Source organism: Strongylocentrotus purpuratus, unplaced genomic scaffold, assembly GCF_000002235.5.
Source record: "Strongylocentrotus purpuratus isolate Spur 01 unplaced genomic scaffold, Spur_5.0 spur5_scaffold_13, whole genome shotgun sequence".
In the NCBI taxonomy this organism is placed as follows: Eukaryota; Metazoa; Echinodermata; class Echinoidea; order Camarodonta; family Strongylocentrotidae; genus Strongylocentrotus; species Strongylocentrotus purpuratus.
Window position 1 is genome coordinate 35,960,622 of NW_022145598.1, and position 23,480 is coordinate 35,984,101.

The 23,480-nt window shown below is 37.1% G+C and overlaps 1 protein-coding gene across 1 annotated transcript; it reads left to right on the top strand.

Moving 5' to 3' along the window:
* Positions 1–2,863: 2,863 nt before the first annotated feature.
* HDAC1 (histone deacetylase) lies at positions 2,864–18,645 on the top strand. Its single transcript, NM_214546.1, is given in 13 exon segments — positions 2,864–2,915; positions 5,907–6,019; positions 6,429–6,546; positions 7,099–7,312; positions 7,958–8,099; positions 8,705–8,797; positions 9,846–9,954; positions 11,330–11,470; positions 12,302–12,410; positions 13,813–14,108; positions 15,428–15,524; positions 17,248–17,312; positions 18,019–18,645. Coding segments are annotated over 13 exon segments (1,731 nt in total). The 5' UTR covers positions 2,864–2,869; the 3' UTR covers positions 18,207–18,645.
* The last annotated feature ends 4,835 nt before the right edge of the window (positions 18,646–23,480 follow it).

The following is a 23,480-nucleotide window of genomic DNA, read 5'->3' on the forward strand; positions in this document are numbered from 1 at the left end:
TTCAGTTATGTTAGGCAGAGGTTATTAGGACATTGATAACTGTATATAAAGGAAGAGTAAGAAAAAACTACAACAATAGTTTGTTGAACTAAATTCTTGTTTTTCTTTGGTCTATATCTCACCGGGACGGTGAAAGGTTGGAGGGGGAGAGTGTAACACCCATAAAGTGTGACTATATAGTATGGCCATCACTGATTCATTTAACTACAGTTGCCCCTCTCTCTCTCTCATCTCTCTCCGATTCCTTTCCCCTCTCTCTACTGTGTGGGGATATACACCTGTTATGCACATAACCCTATAGGCTTCTCTATCCTCCACTCTCTTTTCTCTGACCACCTCCCTCCTTGGAATGTTATCTTTAGTCCGCTTATCTGGACATTGCAAACATGTGGTCATTCTCTTTTGCTTCTGAACATTGTGAGGGGAAGACGTATACTGGTGCTGGCTCCCTTTTATAGGTAAGAGAATGATATTCTCACTACTAATTCTCACATTCTCATTCTTAATCTAGAGTGATGTATATATATATATGTATGTATTTGTATATTGCTAGATAAATGTATTTCACTTCTTAAAACTTGGTTATATCATCTAAATTCCCATTCTCTGTCAGATGATTTGTCAATGTAGGGAACTTGTGATTCACTACATAGTCTTAGCACATTCTCTGAAGACCTGTTTATTACCTTGTTTATAGTCTCTTGAGTGAGAGTTATGTCGGTCAATGCATGGGCATAATAGTACATCTCCTGTGGAGTATAGTTGTATTATACGTACATAATTGTTTGTTAAGAGCAGCCCTTGTTAATACAGTATTAGATATAATTATCCTGATTTGGAGAAGCTAGGCATACAGGGTCTGAATGACCTAGACTAGATGCCAGTTGGTCAGTAGGACACAGAAGGAAAAGTCTGTGTAAAGAAAGGATCTGATTGTTTTAGTACATGTACATGTACTATACTACATGCTTCTGCTTGAGAGGAATTTTATACTCTTCATATATTGCTTTCTCTTATATCTTTGACTATGTTTATTAACTATGTTTCGCCTTATTATGCGATTGCCTTTGAACAATTAATGCATTGTTTGCCACTCTTGTGAAACACTGAATTGGAAAGAGATTAGTTTATGTTTTGTTGTTACATTATTATGTCTCTTTTACATATTGTTATTATCCAAACTAATATGTGAATTCTGGCGTTGGTCTGGTCAAATCGGTAGTCAGCCTGCTACTGAGGGCGTCAACGTCATAAAAGGGTATCTCTGTCCAGTTCAGTTGTTATGTGGTTTTGTTATATTAATGTATGCCCAGTATACTTGCTTTGTTTTATTAACCTCCCTTTTATAGCCCTTCACTGCGGAGAAACGAATCTTCGGCTTTCTTGAAGAGATCACGCAACTCCATCCCATATCAACCCTGTCCATTGGATAACAGCCTCCATATTTAAATCGACTTATATGAACGCTATGCAGCAATGATCATATAGGGAACGCTATCCTGAATTAATTATTGTTCTCTAATAATACGCGTTTGATAGCAACGTACCATATTCGTTGATGAGCGGACAATCTTCTTCTTCTTTATAAACGACCGGTCTTATTAATATAAATCGTAGTGGGCCCTTAAGTATATTATGTTTGTTTATTTGATTATCTGTAAAAGTATATCTCATGCCTTAGCTTTATCCACCCTTCGGATAAGCAGATTAAAGGCGAAACAGTAAATCAATTACTATTGTCTTTATATTCCTTTGTTGACTGTATGCATGATATTGAAGCACGAACCTGGTGTTACATCTTAAACAGATTAAAAACACATTTTAAGACATTTGGTTTGTTTTGTGTCATTTAGTTCATGTTTCTTTCCCACCATAACCCGTATCTTCAGAATAAACTCAATTTTGTTTCAACTCAATTCATATTGAATTCACATGGAGTATATAATAGAATAGAAATTATAGTATTGGATTCTCACAAGTAATGTGATGATTGTAACCGTGTAGAAAAGGATTTAAAAAAGGAATAATAAGTATTCTCGGACAAAAAGAAACATGGCGAAAGGCAATTCAGGTTGTAAAAATAAAAGAGTGAAAAATGTCATATCCCCATGCGATTGGATGAATGTCTAACGGAAGATGTATCTCGTTCTAAAAGAAAAAAAAGCCTATATCATATTCGTGACGTGAATCACGAACAGTAATCAGGCTAAATGTTTTCTGCCAATGTTAGGATCACGTGATATCGAAGCAATTGGTTATAATTGCTATTCAAAACCTCATTATATAGCAGCGGCGGATCCAGGGGGGCATAGGGGGCACGTGCCCCCCCCCCGGCCAAAAAAGTGTTGAAATCAGCCCTAAATTCGCCAAAAATGTACTGGCTAACAGGGACGTTCCCCCGGTACAAAAAAAATTGTACCCCCCCCCCCCCCCCCCCCCGAGCGAACTTGCGGCCGACGCGATTTTCAAATATTCGGGAGCCCAAAACAAAAATGCCCTTACTTCGAGTACCAAAACCTTACATTAGCATCATCTTACAAATGAGATTTAGGAATCTATACTGTTTGCTACGATTCATCGGGGGGGGGGGGCTGGGATTGAATTGAGCCTATTAAATTCAGTCCCGCGGGAACACAATCATACCGCCCCACTTGGATCGTCGCGCGCCAGTCACAGAACTGAATGGATTATTTAATTCGCTGAACCATTGATACTGCACATCGACGCATGTTATCAATGTGTATTTAGAAGCGAAGTGCGGAGCAGCGTCCCCTTGATTCTACGTTGTTCTTCATTGTTCTGAGTTCTCCGCTGCTTGTGTGTGTGGGACTAAAGCAGTGTTTTGTCGGCTGTAGAAGAATCAACCGGCATGGCGTCTACGGGTACAAAGAAAAGGGTCTGCTATTATTATGATGGTAAGCTTAGTTTGGAATTTCTAACCTAAACTTTACAAAATTATTGATGAGAATGATGCATAGAATTATTGGATGTGTGCTTTTTTCCTCTTAGAATTTGTTGAAACTTGAAATTTACCTAATATTTCGGCTTTGAATTGAGAGGATCGTCCGTGGCCTTAGCCATTGACAAATTGTACACAAGCATAATTGAAGCAGAGTTCATAAGCGCGGTAGCGTAGCGTAGCGTAGCGGGTTTCGTAGGCGGAATTAGGAAACGATCAAGATGAGGTGCCTGGGCCTTGGTCCCGTTTCTCCAATCGAGACAATCATAACTCTGTCAGCCAACTACAGAGATGTCTCTGATCTTCACCACATGAAAATATTGTACAAAATCGAGGATTAACTGGAGGTATCTGTACGGGACTTTCCGCGTCCACAGCTCAGTGCATCGATTTGGCACTGAGCTCTTAATTCACGATCAAATTCGAGTGCATTGACAGGGCTCTATTCAAATTGCTATAGTGCTGCTATTTTTAGCGCTTACATCATGAATATGGTATCGATTGACACGTGGGGAAATTCCACTATGTATCATTCTTCAATTATTTTCGTGCGATGATCAGAACCTGAGCTACGAGCAACCGAACATTGACTAAATATTCCCAGCGTCGAATTTCAACGAAGGAACTTAGGTTTCGTGCAGTTTTAATATGACAGACATCCAAAGCCTCCTTTCCTTACTTCATCCATGGAGAGCAGCTACATGTAACAGAAACTGCAAAGTACTTGGGGGTCCACATCCAGAGCAACCTGAAATGGAATCACCATGTAAACGTCACCACCAAAAAAGCCAACTCTGTACGGTGCTTTCTGCAAAGAAACATGGGGGCCTGCCCACAGAAGACCAAGGAGTTGCTGTGCAAGACATTAGTACGCCCTGTGATGGAGTATGCTGCAATAGTGTGGGACCCGTCCACCCAGGAGAACATCAGAAAGGTGGAAATGGTGCAACGCCGTTGTGCACGCTTCGTCCTGGGTGACTATCGGCGCAGAAGCAGCGTCTCAGCCATGCTGAATCAACTTAAATGGGTAAGTCTGCAGGAAAGAAGGGCTCAGCAGAAAGTAGGCATGGTTTACAGCATACTCCATGGCCTGGTTGATCTTCCAGTCACCTACTTCATACCCGTTGTTGGTCCCAGCACCCGTGGAAATCCACAGAAATTCCATGTCCCCTTTGCCCGAACTCTGCTATTCCAAACCACATTCTACCCAGATACTATCCGACTGTGGAACTCCTTACCATCTGCTGTCGTCGATTGCACCTCTTTGGAACTTTTCAAGCAGAAGGTGCAACACATCAAGCTCCGTTAAGCTTCAGACTGTTTTTTAGCTGCACATAGAATTCTTGTAGAGCCTTTTTACTTGCACTGTACACTCGGCACTTGACAAACACAAGGTACGATAATACGCCAACGGCGGACTGTACTATACTGGAAGAAGGAAGAAGAAGAATTACCCATACCAGACAGGTTATTTCTGTCTACCACTAAGACCTAGGTATACTTTCGCACCATCTTTTTTTCCCCTCCAGTTTTGCAAATCTTACCAAATTATTATTGTGCGAACGAATCGAAATATATTTCGAAGCAAAGATATATTGGTCTTCCTATTTTTAAACTGTTTCACAGAGAACTACTAGAGCTAGCTAGTGATCTCATGATATTAAAGTGACTCAGTAACATTGTTGAAGGTTGATGAAAAAAAATGCATAATTTTTTAAAGACATGTTTATTTATTATATTCCTTCTAGATCTACTGTACTAACCGTAACCCTTAAACATGCAAAAAATCCTGAAAATATTCTCAAAACACAAAGATATTTATGGTTTTCTTTAAAGGCATCACTTTGTGACACCCTCTAATAGTAAAGTCTCCCAACCATCTTTATTTTGAATTTTCCCAACCGTTTTTCCAGGTAAATAAGACATATGACAGGATTTTAAAAATATTTCAACACTTAAATATCTGGAATGATATACATGTAGATTTAGAACCAATTTATTGCTTTGTGACAATTAACATTCTCCTAAAATGTAATTAAATTGTAATAATATAGTTAGGAGAATTAAGGAATCGTTCAGATCAGTTTTTCCTAATTGTTATCATTAATAATGGTCTGTTTTCACTCAAACTTTCAGTGTTTCTTTATTTGTACATCTAGCATTGAAGTCATTACCTTAGCACCATTTTCTCTCACTTGAACAATGTTACAAAGTCCCTTTAAGGCACTGCCACTAAGTATATTATGGCACCATCATTTGTTTTTCCTTCCAGTTTTGCAAATCTTACCAAATTATTGTGTGAGCGACTAACATATTTCAAAGAAAAGATATGAGGTCTTTCTCGTCAGAAATTCAACTGATGTGTGACTGTTAATTTTATAACCAACTCCCCTCCCCCAAAAAATATATATATTCACACATTTTCACAAGGTAAAGCATCCTTTGGCTAGATATGATTAATCCATATTTGCCACTCCAGTCTCCACCCAGATGTACATGTAGGTGGGCACCTGGCAATTACTAGGGTAATAATTGCTGGGCCCTCAAGAACAACTGCACTGATCCTGATGAGGCTTAGCTGAATAAATTTTATTATCATTATTTAAACTCTGAAAGCTACCCAAATGACTGCATTTTTTATTGACTTCATGCAAAAGAGATGTTGTGGTCCGGTGGATAAGTTCTTGACTGTAAACCACAAGGTACGTGGTTCAAAATCATGTTGTAGCACTGCTGCTCTTTGGCAAGACATTAATCTACACTCCACCGAGGTGAGGCAAATAGTTACCTGGCAGGAATTAATTCCATAAAACGCTTGAGTGCTGTAATGGTAGCCGTGCCAGAGCCCGGAGTGGGAATGTGACACTATACAAGACTCTTCTATCATTGATAGTATTAGTAAAAGATATGAAACGATAATTATATTTCATGTTTTATAATTTCTCAGGTGATGTTGGGAACTATTACTATGGGCAAGGGCATCCCATGAAACCACATAGAATACGCATGACTCACAACCTCATCCTTAACTATGGACTCTACAGAAAGATGGAAATCTATGTAAGTACACTCCCATTCATTGGATCGTATCACTACTAGGATATCATTTATCAGGCTTTTGCCTGATTTAAGGAATTAAGGCCATGCCAACTCTACGATTTACCCTTTTAAGGTACCTTATTGTACAGACGGAATAAGTTGTTGTTGTTAGTAGTACTCTATACCTAAAGAATTTATAATTTTATGGCAGAGCTAAAAATGCCACTTTTGTAAGAGAACTTGTTCCCTGGTCCCCCATGTTTGTTTAAATAAACATGCACATTTCTCTGTTTGTTTTGCTTATTTTTTATGCCACCTATGAAAGTGATTGATTGTGCATCATTATACGTGTGAAATAACCTTCTGTAACCGTCTTTATCATGTGCCATTATATTTAGAAGTTTCATTGTGTGTAATTTGTTAATCACAGAGACCTCATAAGGCTGTGATGGAGGAGATGACAAAATATCACAGCGATGACTACGTCAAGTTCCTGAGGACCATCAGACCTGATAACATGTCAGAATACACCAAACAGATGCAAAGATGTAAGTTCATCTACATGTACATGTATTTACTTTTGTTTTAAGCCACACTGTACTACTTGTAGCTACTTGCTTCCTCTATATAGAAAACTTCCCAATCAGTTCCTGTTGGTCCCCGATGATCCTCTTTTTCTTATGTTAATTGAGAGCTGAGTTGATGAGATAACCGCCTGTCAGTGATTTTGCATGGTGGTCTCATCCCTCCTATAAATTAGTAAAGATACACTTTAAGTTGTATCATGCACAGCCACAAGGTCGCTAAGTGGTATAAATATGTTCAGTCAGACCTGCCCTAAGAGCCATCGAAGACAAACAGACAAATTGGCCACTATAGGCAGGGTCTGCAACTTAATTTTATACACGTGTATGTAGGTAACCTTTATAGAGAGGTAGTCACTATGTCGGGGTTGACTGTATTTAGTTGGTATAATGTAGTCATGATTATATTAGTTTTTTTTTTATGTTCAGAAATATCTGTTCTTCCAGAAGGACATAATCCAAGACTTGAAGATGATGGTAGCAAGATAATAACAAAGTGATTTACTTTCCCAACAGTCAACGTAGGTGAAGATTGTCCGGTGTTTGACGGTCTCTATGAGTTCTGTCAGCTGTCATCGGGTGGCTCTGTAGCTGGAGCGGTTAAACTCAACAAGCAACAGACAGATATAGCAATCAACTGGGCTGGAGGGCTTCATCATGCTAAGAAATCAGAGGCCTCAGGGTTCTGCTATGTGAATGACATTGTCCTGGCTATCCTGGAATTACTCAAGTGAGTTTGCTTTTTCATATTGAAAATCCATGTACAATAAAGAGATTTTGGATACTACAATATTTTTTTCAGTGATTCTTCAATGTTGCATTTTGTAAATGGTGTTAAGTATAAAGATACTATGTCCCTTTGGCAGCCAACAGCGAATTCTGTAGAACTTTTTAGGAATTATGAATATGTCATGTATGTCTTATCTGTGAAATTTAAACGTTAGCAGTGTCCTCATATTCAAATTATGCAAGGAAACCTGTTTACTTGCTAGACTTCACTGTCAGACACTATTGAGGGACTGACTGACATCTTTGTTAATAACATACATAAAATGAGATGTAACAGGTACATGAGCATTTTCCTACATCAATAATCTGCTACTTGTAAATGTAAAAATTTAAGTGATTGAATCATTGTAACTTGGCAGGAATTAATTCCTTGAAATGCTAGAGCGCTGTAAGTGCAGCTAGGCTAAAGCTGGGGTAAACATAAATCCGCCTCGGAATAGAATTTCTAGATAGGTGGCGCTATAGAAATGCCTATTGTTATTATTGTGCAGCACAAAACGTACGACTATTCGGTAAAAGGGTCTGAAAATCAGACCATTTTGGTGAATAGTGAAATGATATCTGACCACACCTTTTCTCTTTGCAGATACCATCAGAGAGTTTTGTACATAGACATTGATATACACCATGGTGACGGAGTGGAAGAAGCCTTCTATACTACAGACCGGGTTATGACTGTATCCTTTCACAAGTATGGTGAATACTTCCCTGGTACAGGAGATCTCAGGGTAAGTCCACGCTATTGGTTTAAAATCCCACTGTACTACTTGTAGCTACTTGCGCCCTCTGTATAGAAAACAATGCCTAATCGGTGCCTCTTGGTTAAACTAAGTAAACTAAGTAAAACAATTGAACTATTCCACAAGCATCTAAAGACCTACCTTATGAAGGAAAAATATGATTAACTCTCATAAACATTTCAATGTCTTACTGAATCTGTAATTTGCATTTGTTTTTTGATTTGTTGATTTATTATTAGTTTGTTAATTTCAATTTGTTTATTGTTTGTATTTGAAATATTAATAGCGAATCTTTTTTGTGCGCCTTGAGTGCCATTATAGGCAGATATGTGCGCTATACAAATCTTAAATTATTATTATTATTATTATTGGTCTCCCATGATCCATTTTTCTTACATTAATTGAGAGCTGAGTTGATGAGATAACCACCTGTCCAGTGACCACCCCGGGTGGTCTAATCCCTCCTGGCCAAACTAGTACAGACAGGCTTTAAAGTGCATTGACTCTGATTGAATAAAAATACCAGAGGCACATTTCTCTTTTATTTCACACAATTTCAATATTATTTCCTTCTTCTTTCTTTGACCTTGCAGGATATTGGTGCAGGCAAAGGGAAGTACTACGCAGTCAACTTTCCTCTGAGAGACGGCATTGATGATGAATCCTATGACAAGATCTTCAAACCTGTAAGTCTGCCATCTACACATGTTTCTTAATAATAATGATAATAATATGGATATTTATATAGCACCGGTATTCGCCAGGCTCTGACGCTCATGGCGCTTAACACATATTACCCTGGTTATTGCCGAGCTGCCAAAGAAACTAGAGCTCAGGCATATCAGGTACCCATTTACACGTGGGTAAGGGTTGATGCTCTTCTGATTGTCAGAATAATTGAATTTTTTGTTAAAGGGAAACTATAAGAAGATTCATTATATTATGCTTTTATTCAAAGTTTAATCTGATTACCTGGTAAATGCAATGATTGGGGGGGGGGGGGGCTGTATCCTCAGTAGAATTAAGGAAAGGAGTTTTTGTAATCTGCAAATGCAAATGCAGATTAATGTCTTGTGAAATGATGTTAGTATCTTGGTAGGGAAGTAAAAGCTCACAAATTATTTGTAACCTTTCCGTGAACACAACCTTCTCTTTAGCCTCTTCCATGCTGTAGTCAGCAAATCTATCAAGGTATCTTCTCCCAGCTCCGTGGTTGATTGCAACATTTGCTCACACATCTCTCTTGCAAGTGATGAAAATATCTTGAAAGACCTTCAATGTGGTTATTCAAATATACGCTCTGATGCACACATCAAATGTACATGCTTTGTCAGGTTTTTTTCTAAGCCATCTCATAGTGATGGGTTTCCAGATAATTTAAAAAAAAATAATTTAGTTGTATTAAACAATGATAATGTTTGATAACATCTTATGAGATGTCTTGTTTTGTATCACGCTTATCACAAGATATAATGTCTTTGTGCACTTCGAAAGAGCGAATATTATTACACTGGTATTTTACCTCCGGCAACTGTACTGCTCAGTGCATTCAAGGAATAAATCCTACCAGGTACCCACTTACTGGATCTCGGTCGAGTGTGGCAAATGTAGATTAACGTCTTGCCAAATGATGTTAGCGTCTTCGTAGGGAATTGAACCCTGTACCTTGTGAAGTAACCACTTCATGTACTCCCCAATACCTCTACATTATTCGTGTTTTTGATTTGTCTATAGATCATGTGTAAAGTAATGGAGATGTATCAACCCAGTGCTATCTGTCTTCAGTGTGGAGCGGATTCATTATCAGGAGACAGGCTTGGATGCTTCAATCTTACACTCAAAGGTATAACGCTCAATCATCTTCTTCCATTTGAGTACATCCCTCTTTACAGAGTATTGTCTTACTATACTGGGGTGTGTGCAGGTGGACCACTACACCGGGGTTTCCCCTACTCTTATACGAATAGTGCAGTGGGTTCTTAACGTGCAAAGGTAGTGACTCTTCTCTACACGGGGCCTCCATTTAACGTCCTATCCGAGGGACAGATGAGTTAAAGTTGAGGTTTGGTCATGCGGATTGCATTGTGAAAGAAACTGTGCGGAAGCGATGGGCAAAGGTTGATCATGGAGCAAATAAGTATTGTTGTACACTGAGGTTTTGGAATCATCAAAATGATAAGTAATTGGCCCAGTCTAGCTGTTAGTCACATCCAGTACACACAGAAATGTGTATGTGGTACTATACAAATATGTGTGATTCAATTCAATTCGTTTTATTCATTTCCATTTTCAATAAAAACAATACAAAGGTATATACAATGATAAGCATTTGCAATATATAAGAAAATGAAAAAGATTTACATATACAAACTAAACTAAAAAAGAAACATACATGACAAAACATGACAGGGACATTGTTCATGGCAGGTAATACACATGGAAATAATCATTACAAAATCATAAGTTTGAAAACAAATGTGGTATTGGATTGGGGTCCAGGACCTTTAGCTGTTGCTTGTCATATTTCAAATATGAGGGCATTTGAAATAGCCATCCTGATACTCTTCCACGCTATCATGAAAAGACGTAAACTTGAACTCTACCTTCTCTTTAGCCTCTTCTTTGCTGTAGTCAGCAAATCTATCCATCTATCAAGGTATCCCAGCCTCTGTGGTTGCTTGCAACACTTTCCCACCCATCTCTCTTGCAAGTGATGAAAATATCTTGAAAGACCTTCAATGTGGTTATTCCAATATACGCTCTGATGCACACATCAAATATACATGCTTTGTCAGTTTATTCTAAGCCATATCATACTCATGGAGTTTTAAGATAATATTTTTTAAATAAATTGAATTGTATTAAAAAGGAAGATATTTAAAAACATCTTATACAAGATACAAGATATTTTATTTGGTCTTTGCAAACAAGTTGCATAGAAATTTGGTTTCAACTGGCATTACAGTAATATTCAAGAAAATACATAATTACAAGAAATAAATACATTACGTTTATAAAAAATTAGGATGAAATAAGGAAAAAATACATGCAAAAGATAATGAAGCGGCAGAAATGGTTTTTGGTATTTCAAATCATAATAGTTTCAGTGTTAATTAATTTTTGATGCAGAAGATCAACGTTTAACCTGTGAGTTGAATTTATGAGATATAATATATGTACAAATTTTGAACATATTTATTTATATTTTCTTCATGCAGGTCATGCTAAATGTGTGGAGTTCATGAAGCAGTATAACCTGCCCCTACTGCTAATGGGTGGAGGTGGTTACACGATACGGAATGTGGCAAGATGCTGGACCTACGAGACATCCACAGCCTTGGGAGTAGAGATCGCTAATGGTGAGTTAGATACTTGAAGGAAACACTTTTAACCCAGTTATTTCATTTTCGTTTGATCTTGCACGTGATGAAAATATCTTGAAAGACCTTCAATGTGGTTTTTAATATACGCTCTGATGCACACCTCATATATACATGCTTTGTCAGGTGGTAGAATATTCTTCCTAACCAAAAAATTCAAGATACTTCAAAACATCCCGTTAGTGTTAGTGAATTTTCTTGTATCCGAATTTTGGAGTCATCAGATAAAAAAAAAAAATCTTAATTGGACTCTTATCAGGACTCCATGATTTACCCTGTTTTCTTTGTAATGCAGAATTCAAATATTTGTATGTAGTATGTTTGTAGTATCCCATAAACAACCTAGCTCACATTTGATGTAGGGGTCCAGAGTGCAAATTTGGTATATATTTTTTATTTTGTTGTGGGGGGGGGGGGGGGGGGGGGGGGGGTCTGTATTTAACTTACCCCTGTTTGTCCAAGCATTGCATTTATACTTTTGTGTATCCCTCTTTTTAGAGTTACCATACACTGATTACTTTGGGGGAGTGGCGCCTGTATTTAACTTAGCCCTGTTCGTTTCAAGCAATGCATTTATACTTTGTGTATCCCTCTTTTCAGAGTTACTATACAATGATTACTTGGTGGGGGGGGGGGGGTGCTGTATTTAACTTACCCCTGTTTGTTTCAAGCATTGCATTTATACTTTTGTGTATCCCTCTTTTGAGAGTTATCATACACTGATTACTTTGGGGGAGGGGCGCCTGTATTTAACTTAGCCCTGTTCGTTTCAAGCATTGCATTTATACTTCTGTGTATCCCTCTTTTCAGAGTTGCCATACAATGATTACTTTGAATACTTTGGACCTGACTTCAAGCTTCACATTAGTCCATCTAACATGACCAATCAGAACACAGGAGAATACCTCGACAAAATCAAGTGAGTGCAGTTAGATTGATTGAAGGAAAAGGGGCTCTCATAGATGGATGTGGGGATTTGTTGTTGTATCTTGATTTTTTGTTTCTTTGATTTTAATTGCATTTACAGGGAGATGGTCATCAGTTTCCATGTGCAGAAAGTAAATACCATTTATGGGTATACAAGTCTGGACACAGCATACCAGTAGTCCCATCAAGAAATTCCCCCTAGTCTCTCAGAGAGTTATACAGAATGAGATGGTCTGGGTTCCTTAGCTTACATGAAACTCAGAAAGTTAGAACCCAAACACTGTAATGCTTTAAAGTCCTACTGCACTACTTATAGCTACTTGCGCCCTCTATCGCATCTTTTGAAAGAAATTTTTCGAAAATCGGACCAACCATTACAAAGTCAGGTGTCCTTTTGTCTTTGCATGTCAGCCCGAAAATCGCTCATTTTTGTGATTTGTGTACAAAACATATGGAAATCTCATTTTTCAAATAAAGAGATAAAACATTGGTTATTTGGTCTTGTTTATAGTTTAGGTGTTTATTATGGGGTCAAAATAGTTGAATTATAGTTGGAAATGAAATAAAACAACAAAAACAATAAAATACATACGTTAAAAAAACAAAGAAATACATAAGAAATTATCAAAACAATAGATAACATAAGAAATAACCCTGGTTTTTCAATTTGTTGTGTTGTATTATTATTCCAAATGGTCTAACAAATATATGTAGTGAGAAAGAATGCTTAAATATGAATAATGTCTGATTTATGGGCAAAAATGTGAATTTTATGACCTTATTTGCATAAATTACCATAAATATGCAAATGAGTGAATTTTTCAAAAAATTGAAATTACCATAGTATTCTATACACTTCACTTTACATGTATGCAAATTTTCGCAGCGATCGGGCGTTTCACGGCCGAGATCATAGGGGGGGGCCTTAGAAGCCCCCCCCCCCCCCCCCCCCCCCCCCCCCTATGATCTTTATTCAGATAAAATCACGGATAACATCATACATAAGTGTTCATAACAAGCACTTAATCAAATGTTTTTTATGATGCATATCCAGATGTGCAAGTGATGAAAATATCTTGGAAGACCTTCAATGTGGTTATTCAAATATACGCTCTGATACACACATCAAATACACATGATTTGTCAAGCTTTTTCTAAGCCATCTCATAGTCTTTGAGTTGTAAGATACTACACAAAACATCAAGCAATAGTCTCTAGTCTCTCTGAGAGTCCTCGGGTGATGCCAATGTCAGATATATATAAGAAATAGCTATTATGTCATTTATTTGTAAATCCTTTTTTGTGTACCGGGCCTCTCACAAAAACAGTCTTAATAGTGAGAGTTACCCTGTTAAAATAAAAACGAATAAATAAATAAATAAAATTGTGTCTAGGACTCGTCTGTATGAGAACATGCGGATGATCCCCCACGCCCCGGGCGTCCAGATGCAACCCATCCCAGAGGATGCCATCCCGGATGATAGCGACGCCGAAGACGAGGCGGAGAACCCTGACAAACGCATCTCCATCATGGCTCAGGACAAGCGCATCCAACGTGATGATGAGTTCTCGGATAGCGAGGATGAGGGCGAGACGAGGCTTCCGGGCGAGGGCGGTAGACGTGATCATAGATCGCACAAAGCCAAGAGATCCAAGATTGATGACAGCCCAGGCAAAGAGGCGGATAAAGGTGAGGAAACTGGTAGCACTGGGTCATTAATGATTTACTAAATGCCTCTCACACCTTTGCGTATTGCTGCGTATGTATGGCAAGCCGTTTTAACATTTATTCCTTTTTCTTGATAGCAAGAAATAACTTTCTGTTGTAAATGGTAATTCTTGATATAAAGGATTCAATTCTTGATATCAAGAAATAGGAATAAATGTTAAAACGGCTCGCCATAAATAGGCAGCCATACGCAGGCCAAATACGCAAAGGTGTAACTGAGGCATCAAGGCAAAGAGGCGGAAAAAGGTGGGGAAATTGATACCGTTTGGGTCATTAATGATTTAGTCAAAGTAACCAATTTGATACTACTCCATGCTAACATTAAAAGAAGTAAAGCTCACAAATTATTTGTCACCTTTCCGTGAACTTGACCTTCTCTTTAGCCTCTTCCATGCTGTAGTCAGCAAATCTATCCATCTATCAAGGTATCTTCTCCCAGCTCCGTGGTTGATTACAATATTTTCCCACAAATCTCTCTTGCAAGTGATGAAAATACCTTGAAAGACCTTCAATGTGGTTATTCAAATATACGCTCTGATGCACACATCAAATATACATGCTTTGTCAGTTTTTTTCTAAGCCATCTCATAGTCATGGAGTTTTAAGATAACATTCTGATTTCAATCAACACATGAATGAATATTTTATTAACGTTTTCGTAATATTTTCAATTTAATGTCTTTATATTCCCCATCAATGGAAATTTAATTTGTTTCCTTACAAATTATATCCAAAAAATGATTCTTGATAAACAGTCAACATATTTGTAAAGGCACAAAAACTGTAAATATTAACAAATTAATAAAGCAATATGCTAGAGGGAGATGATGTAAAGTGAGGCTTGTTGTAATTTATACATTAATTAAATAAGTAGTTGAGTATTTGGAAGAATGAAATTTGAGTTTAATTTCATTTTGCATAGGGTAAACACTGCCAGAATTGTGTTATGTTATTTTAGTGAGATACTGTGAATTTTGCGATTGCTTTAATCATCAAGCCTGTGTTCTTCTTCAAAGGGAACCTTAATCAGAAGCATAATGCTTTTAAGGTTTCCTCCTCATTACTGTAGATTATTGTTAGCATCATTTGTATTTAATGACTTGCATAAAATTGTTTTCACTGTTGTAATACCACCTATCCATGGAATATATGTACATGTTTTGTTACCTTGTATATGCGTTACTTTGTAAATTCCTTTCATATGCAGTTAATGTGGAAATAAAACTTAAATAAACGAATTAAAAAATAATCATACTTTATATCTTTATTTCCTATCATAGAAGCAAAGTCAAGTGATGCGTCAAAGGAAGCCAAACCTGCTGCTGAGCCACAAGCCGTTCCCATGGATACAACTCCTGCACCTCCACCTAAAAAGAGGTAGGATATTTGTAATTCCCCCCTCTTGAAAGATTCTAGATTTTTAAGAAGTGGTAATTAAGTTGAGGGAAGTGGATTATCAGTTTGTGAAGTGACATCTAGGTCTATAAGGCCTTTAAAAAAAAGATGTTGTATTGCCCTTTGCGACTGACCCAAAAATCTTGAAAACATTTTTATGCCTCCGCCACCGAAGGTGGTGCCGGAGGCATCATGTTTTCGGGTTGTCCGTCCGTACGTCCGTCCCGTTTGACCGTTATCACAATATCTCAAGAACCATTTAAGATTTAAACTTAAGACTCGGGAATAGTATTTATCACCATAGGAAGACGATCTGATTAGATTTTGGAGTACGTAGGTCAAAGGTCACAGGTCACAGAGGTCAACTTATGAAATTCCTTGTATTGAGTTTGTTAGCGCGATATCTCAAGAACCATTTGAGATTTAAACTTCAAACTTAAGGATAGTATGTATCACCATAGGAAGACGATCTGATTAGATTTTGGAGCACGTATGTCAAATGTCAAGGGTCACAGAGGTCAACTTATGAAATTCCATACATTGAGATTGTTATCATGATATCTCAAGAACCACTGGAGATTTAAACTTCAAACTTAGTGATAGTGTGTATCACTATAGGAAAACAATCTGATTACATTTTGGAGCACATAGGTCAAAGGTCAAGGGTCATAGAGGTCAACTTATGAAATTCCATACATTGAGATTGTTATCATGATATCTAAAGAACAACTGGAGATGTAAAATCTTCAAACTTAAGGATAGTATGTATCACCATAGGAAGACGATCTGATTAGATTTTGGAGCACGTAGGTCAAAGGTCAAGGGTCACAGAGGTCAACTTATGAAATTCCATACATTGAGATTATTATCATAATATCTCAAGAACCACTGGAGATTTAAACTTCAAACTTAATGATAGTGTGTATCACCATAGGAAGACAATCTGATTAGATTTTGGAGCACGTAGGTCAAAGGTCAAGGGTCACAGAGGTCAACTTATGAAATTCCATACATTGAGATCGTTATCGCGATATCTCAAGAACCACTGGAGAATTTTCACTTCAAACTTAATGATAGTATGTATCACCATATCATAATATCTCAAGAACCACTGGAGATTTAAACTTCAAACTTAATGATAGTGTGTATCACCATAGGAAGACAATCTGATTAGATTTTGGAGCACGTAGGTCAAAGGTCAAGGGTCACAGAGGTCAACTTATGAAATTCCATACATTGAGATTGTTATCATGATATCTCAAGAACCACTGGAGATTTAAACTCCAAACTTGTTTAAATTGCTCTATGGCGGAGGCATCATTTTCGACTGCGCGCAGTCAAAATTCCATCTATTTTTTTAAAGTTTTGTTTTCCGCCTTTTTAGAGAAAACAAATATTAAAGCATTCAAAACTGAGAAATATCAGCCCAAAGAGGGAGAAAAAAATTGGAGCTGATCCATTGCCAAACTGTGCCTGTGGAGATATCCAAACTATGGATTTTGTCATCGATGCTTGTCCTACAAATCTCCTCAAGGTGCTTCTGGACTTCAAGAGCTCGATGACGAGACCATCAGTTGGCTAAATAAGGATCTTCCTATTTAGATGATGTACTCCTTGATATTCTTTGTAAGAACGAACGAACTGTATATATGCAATATGGACTGTCAATGATTGAATGTTCTCTTTGTGTTTGTTTACCTTACAGTGAAGACAAACCAGAAGCCAGCAAACCAACAGAGGTAAAGGCAAAGCCAGCTGAGAAAGAACCAGGTAAGTGTTGCCTCCATCATGTATGGTTCTTGTGTATCCCCAATCAAATTATTTCTGTCTTTTTACTCAGCAAAATAAATATTAGATTATGTTCGCGGAAATCATACCAATATTGAATTTCCCAAGTGATTTTATCTTTCTTCGGGCCGAGGGCCGAGGTTTGAAAAAAATTGCATTCTGAATTCTGAATTTGGGGATGACTATACGTTGTATTGAACAATGAAATGCATTTAATATTTATTATATAAAATTAGGGGTATTTACGATCTAATGCTTTATTTTTCCTCAGGTCATCAGCCTTTTCCCCCCAATTTTGAAAATTCAGTCATTAATTCAATAATTTAGTGAGTGATTCAATTCAGAACAATTATCACATCACTAAAGACAAAAATGATTGGGAGGAGTCCCGACAATGCCTCTGTTGTAGTAATAATAATAATAATAATAACAATACTTATAAAGCGCAACATATCCATCTCTAGAGATGCTCAAGGCGCATACAAATAAATTAAATTGATATTCAACATACTTAAGATTAAAGAAATATTAAACATTAACTTACATTAGATCACACAACTTCATGGTGCCATGGAACATACAATGGAGCACAGTGTGATTATTTGTTTGGCATGCATTGTATGAAAAGAACATTGAAATTTAACAATATACACAATTTTATCCCTTCTATGACCTTTGACCTCTGTAGGTGAAGGTGAAGCTTCTCCAGCCGACCTTGTTGTACCTGTCCCCAAAGTGAGTGCCCCAAGTGAGGGTGCCACTCTGCCGGCAGTCACCATCCCCCCATCATCAGGAACCAGCCAGCCCCCTGCAGACCCCCCTGTCTCTGCTCCTACCCCTACCCCTGCCTCCGCTCCAGCTGAGAAGCAAGATTGATGATGACAACCATCCCAGGATAATAAACTTGAGAGAAACCCCACCTATCTTGTGTGATATGTTTGGACTAGAATCCCCCTCATTCTTCAAATCTTGAATTTTGAAGATAGTATGTCGTGAATAATGCCAAGTCCAAGAAGAACTGTACAAACCCATGCCATCTTGCGTGAAGTAAGATCATTCAAAGTAAACAATGCAATCCCTCTGATCTCCTTGATCTCCCTGACATAGCTTTGAAGGTGTGCTTCAATGTGCTCTAGAAGTCATGTTATTAGTACAACCCATCTGAACTTTCCTGTAGTAAAAGTTGTTCAGGTAGTAAAGCTTGTTCAGAAATAAAGTTGTAAACCTCTGCATATTTTAGGTTTTTTGTAACAAAGGTGTTTCACTGAGAAATGTGTAGTGTATTTACACTTACATCATGATATTTAAAAAAAAACGCTGCTGTGTTACCTGAAGTATTGAATACATACTTTGTTATTTCAATTTCTTTGAAAGTAGGTGAATAGAAGAAAGCTATATTGTTGATGTGAATATTCATATATTTACATCATCTAAAAATGAAACTTTTTTTTGTTAAGTAGAAGGATGGGCATAATTGTTCAAAAATATTCAACTCTTGTTTATAACATGAAGTGTGACACTTGAACACAGTACATTAGAAACATGGTGGTTATCTCAGAATTATGCCAAAATTCTCTAAAGTAGTGTCTGTATGGTTTGAGCATGGTATATCTGATCTGTTTGGTGATTTGTTATCCTCTATTTATTTAAACTCTTGGAAAGTTCTTGATAGTTGATAACACCTCGTATCCAAGTGCCTGAACCCTATTCAGGACACACATTTCAGGACGCACATTTCACAAGAGCATGCAGCGTTATGAGAAACTCTGATTTTACTACCATCACTCGAGGGACCAAAATTCTCTATCAGCCTGTTCATGATTTAGGAAGTTTACATAAAAACTCATATAAAGAAATGTATAAAGTATTAGTGTATAGCGGAAGAAGCGTACAGACTACAAAACAAGATCTTGTAAAGAAACGTTGTTCTGTCAGACCTGTCTATAGCGACCGCCCAAGGGAAACATAAAAAATGGTCTTTGTAGACAGGTTCCTTTAGTACATGTTTCAATGAGAAACCATTATCAAGGGAAACAAAAGATGTGGTCTTTGTAGACAGGTAGGTGGTCACTAAAGCAGGTTTGACTGTATAAAGAAACTTATTTTGATCAGGTCACTTGAGAAGACAGGTGGCCAACCATCAATGCACACTGATAACAAGCCCAGCACAGTTATACTATATTATATGATATGACGTTCAGATTGGGCGGGGACCCTTATTCTTTGATGAGTTTCGTTGGAGACGATGCTCAAACATGCATTTTATTATATGATGTTTCTTTATAAGAAATTCAGACTAGAAAATGACTGATCTAGGTGGTCACTTTTCAATATAGCTGCTATATGGCAAATTCTGGTAATCTGAACATGGCTTTGATGTCTGGGTTGCTGTTAACTAAACAAATTAATTGGACCATGCATTCACTATGAGATTGAAGAAAGAAGAAGAATTGGTATAATATGCCATCAAGTGACCTTGGAATGAATGTAAATAAGTACCTCAAAGTAAGGTCCTAGCTGAAGGGAATGTATTATAGGACAGACTAGTTATAGAATTCCGTAATCTTAGAGCATATTCTATCCAACAACAAATGTATTTCTAGTCCCCCCCCCCCAACATGACGACAAAAATAATTAACTGGGGAGATCATTTTTCAAATTATCTCTTGTTTAAGTTGAATTATGACAGCAGTTACAAGGGCCTGTGTATATTTTCCGAGGGAATTATGAGTGATCAACTGACTTATTTTTTTATCTGGCTTCAAAAGAATGATGATTTCAAATGTTTCCTCATTCTAAAATGTTAACGTTATCCATGGAACTGCAAGAAATGCAGTGAAGGTTGTCTTTAAGAGGGGGTGCAAGGGGAAAAGGTGTACACAAGTAGCTTTTTTTAACTGGTTGTACAACACAGGGATGCCAGTTTTCAGGCCATAGTTAAGGTTTTTTTGTGTACAAAATAGCCCATTCTAGGTGATTTTCAGGCCCTCAATTCTAACTGGCATCCCTAACAAGACATATTTCTTCTTCCTAGATTTGTGACAATGAGTGAGATGGCCATTGGAGACAGATATGACGATATCGTCTGTTTAGTGCCGGAAGGCTGTTACTTCAACACAGAGTTAACGCCCTTACGGCCCTGAGCAAACAATATCATATTCCTGTATATGAATATAATGCATCTGGAAAATTGATGAAGAAATTTTGGAGTACATCAGATGAATCTATCATTCCTATATATTCTTACACCCATGTAAATAACAAACCTTGAAGGAGTGAGTGATGAATGGAAGTGTTAAATTATGATGTAGAAATGTAGGCTGTAAAACATTATGTAATTAGGAATATTTGGGATTTTTTTATATGGTGCATGTACAAGTAGTAAGTTGGTCAGGTATTGGTATTTTCTTTTCTTTTCTTTTCTTTGTAATATTGCTTCACCTATTGTTAAGGATTTTTCTCCATCTCTCTCTCTCTCTCTCTATTTTTGAATAAATGGCATTTTTTACTGAGACAAACAATGAATAGAAAAATGCAAATCAGGCATAATGAAAAAGAGGTTATATTCACAAGCGACACATACAAAAGAATTTAATTAAACATTTCTATTTATCAAAAGAAAAAAAAATGAAATTACACTTGTACAAATGTCAATATTGCAGAATTCAGAAGTTATCATTCCCGGCTTTGCATTTGTATCAAATATATTTTCTAAATATCTAGAAATCTGAGACAATCGATACATATTAAAACTTATCAGGTCAGTACATTTGCATGATAAACTTGCAATTCCTTTCAGGATTAATTTACACTTTGGGAATTGTCTTGTAAATTATGTATGGGACTTGTTTCCTACCAACATGCAACAGACCTACATAGAGGTAGTCAAGTATGGCTGGAGAATATCAAACTGTTACTAAAGTAAATACTCTATTCATAGACACAAGATAAGATCAGTGCTGTATGTATACATGTATTTATAAATTCATCATTATGCCTGAATAAGGACTCTGTACAGCACGCAAGATTTACATTTGTAAAGATAAGTTGTTTCTTACGATTTGTTTTCTACCTGCTACAATATATCAAACTTTTTTTTTCTATTCAGAATTTGACCATTTTTGTACATTTCATATTGCCTGTATTATTTTGTAGTTAGTAAGTATGTGGTCTTTTGTTTCTTGTTTTGACACTGTACATTTTACATGATCTCAACTACAAAAGAATAAACAGAAAGGACAAGTTCTTGTTCTCTGAAAAAAACTTGTGATTGTATTGATATGTGTTTGATGCTCTACTTGTATTAATAGGGACTTTTAGATTTGCACAACGAGAACGTGGACTGCGACATGTGCCATTCTTTTAAGGCAATGTGACGTCCTTTTAAGGGACTGGGAGTGACGTCACATTGTCTTAAAAGGATGTCACACGAGCAGTCCATGTTCTCGTCGGGCAAATATAAAAGTCCCTAATGAGTGTATTTGACTGCGAGTCTGCCAGAGGTGAACTCTTCATGGGCGGCCTTTAGAAACAGGTTCAAGAGTAGGACAAATTCTTGTTCTCTGAAGTAGACTTGTGATTGTATCGATGAGTGTTTTTGACTAGGAGTCTGCCAAAGATGGACACTTTCTTTTGATCGTGGGCGGCCAATAAAAACAGGTTCAAACTTTTCCAGGGCCCGTTGCATAAAACGTACCATTGATGGTAACTTTGCCGTTAATGGCGACTTCCATTGAAACATTGATTTGATTGGCTGTAGAGGGATGTTGCCATGGTAGATAATATTGATGGTACTGTTGCAATCACTAAGTTTTATGCAACGGGCCCAGGTAATCACTTTCCTGATTAGCTTTTATTTGTACTTTTGTAGGTCCTTTTCTTCTAGTGTTTTTTTTAGTCAATAGTTTTTGGACGATTGCATCTCCCGTTAATCCATTTTCAAGACCTCCAACACATGCTTCCTCTTATTCTTACTCACTTCCCTGCCTTCTTTCTCTTAATTCTCCCCTTCTTTCTCAATCTTTCTATCTACATCTCTTCTCCTCCCTCTCTCTCCTTCTATCCTCCCCCTCTACTATCTCTCTCTCTTTATCTTTCTATCTATATATCTCTTCCCCTCCCACCCTCCCTCTTTACCTCATTTCCCTCTCTCTTAACATTCTTTCCCTCCCTTTCTTCTCTCTCTCTCTTAATTCTCTCACCCTTTCTCTCACTCTTCACTTTCCTAATACATACAAACTTTAACCTACTCATCTCTCACATATAACGTGTACATACTGTATACATTTGTATAATCCTCTTGTCATTTCATCCTTCTGTTCTACAAAATCAGTCTTCAGTTATCGTTTCTCGATCACTATTTACTTTCTGTCGCACTCAAGTATGCCAGCATTTCTCCCTTTCATCTTTCTATTGCTCTCTTGCATCTCTTTATTTCTGTGACATTCCCATTCTTTAAAGGTTTTTTCCGCGTCATCCTCTCTGCATCTTATCTCGTTTTTTTCACAATCCATTCAGCCAAAATCACAAACAAACAGGAAAGCTCTTTCTGTATTAAAAGCTTAAATGTGACAACTGTATTGATGTTATAACATAGCAGGATTTGTTTTTATTAGTTTAATATTATTTATCATTACTTGCAATTACTTTCAAAGACACTGATGAGCATGAAGTCATGAACTCCATCAACTGTATGCATACAGGGTTAAAGGTATCCCTTTGTTGATGCACTCGATTGCATTTACTAAAGGAAAATCCAACCTAAATAAATAACTGCTCTAAAATAAAGCAGAAAAATGAGAGAAGCAGAAAGTTTGAATAAAATCATTCCCTAAAACAGAAAGTTATAAATATGCCAGTTATCATCACTGTATGTATAGGCACTTCAAATTGGCTCTATCTGTAATGTCACTGTGATGTAGTGCCCGAAGACTCTCCCATTTTTTTTTAATACACATAATGACTGACTTTAAAAAAAAAATATTTCAAATAATTTTTTTATTCAAAATGTTTTACTGTGGAGGATCTTTTCTTTTCAGAGGACTTATAATACTATGCTATCCATCATCAATTTTGAGTAGTGCCCCAAGGGAGAAGGCACTTGGGAGAAAATCAGAAATTACAGATAGTTTTGTACATGACTCATTTTTA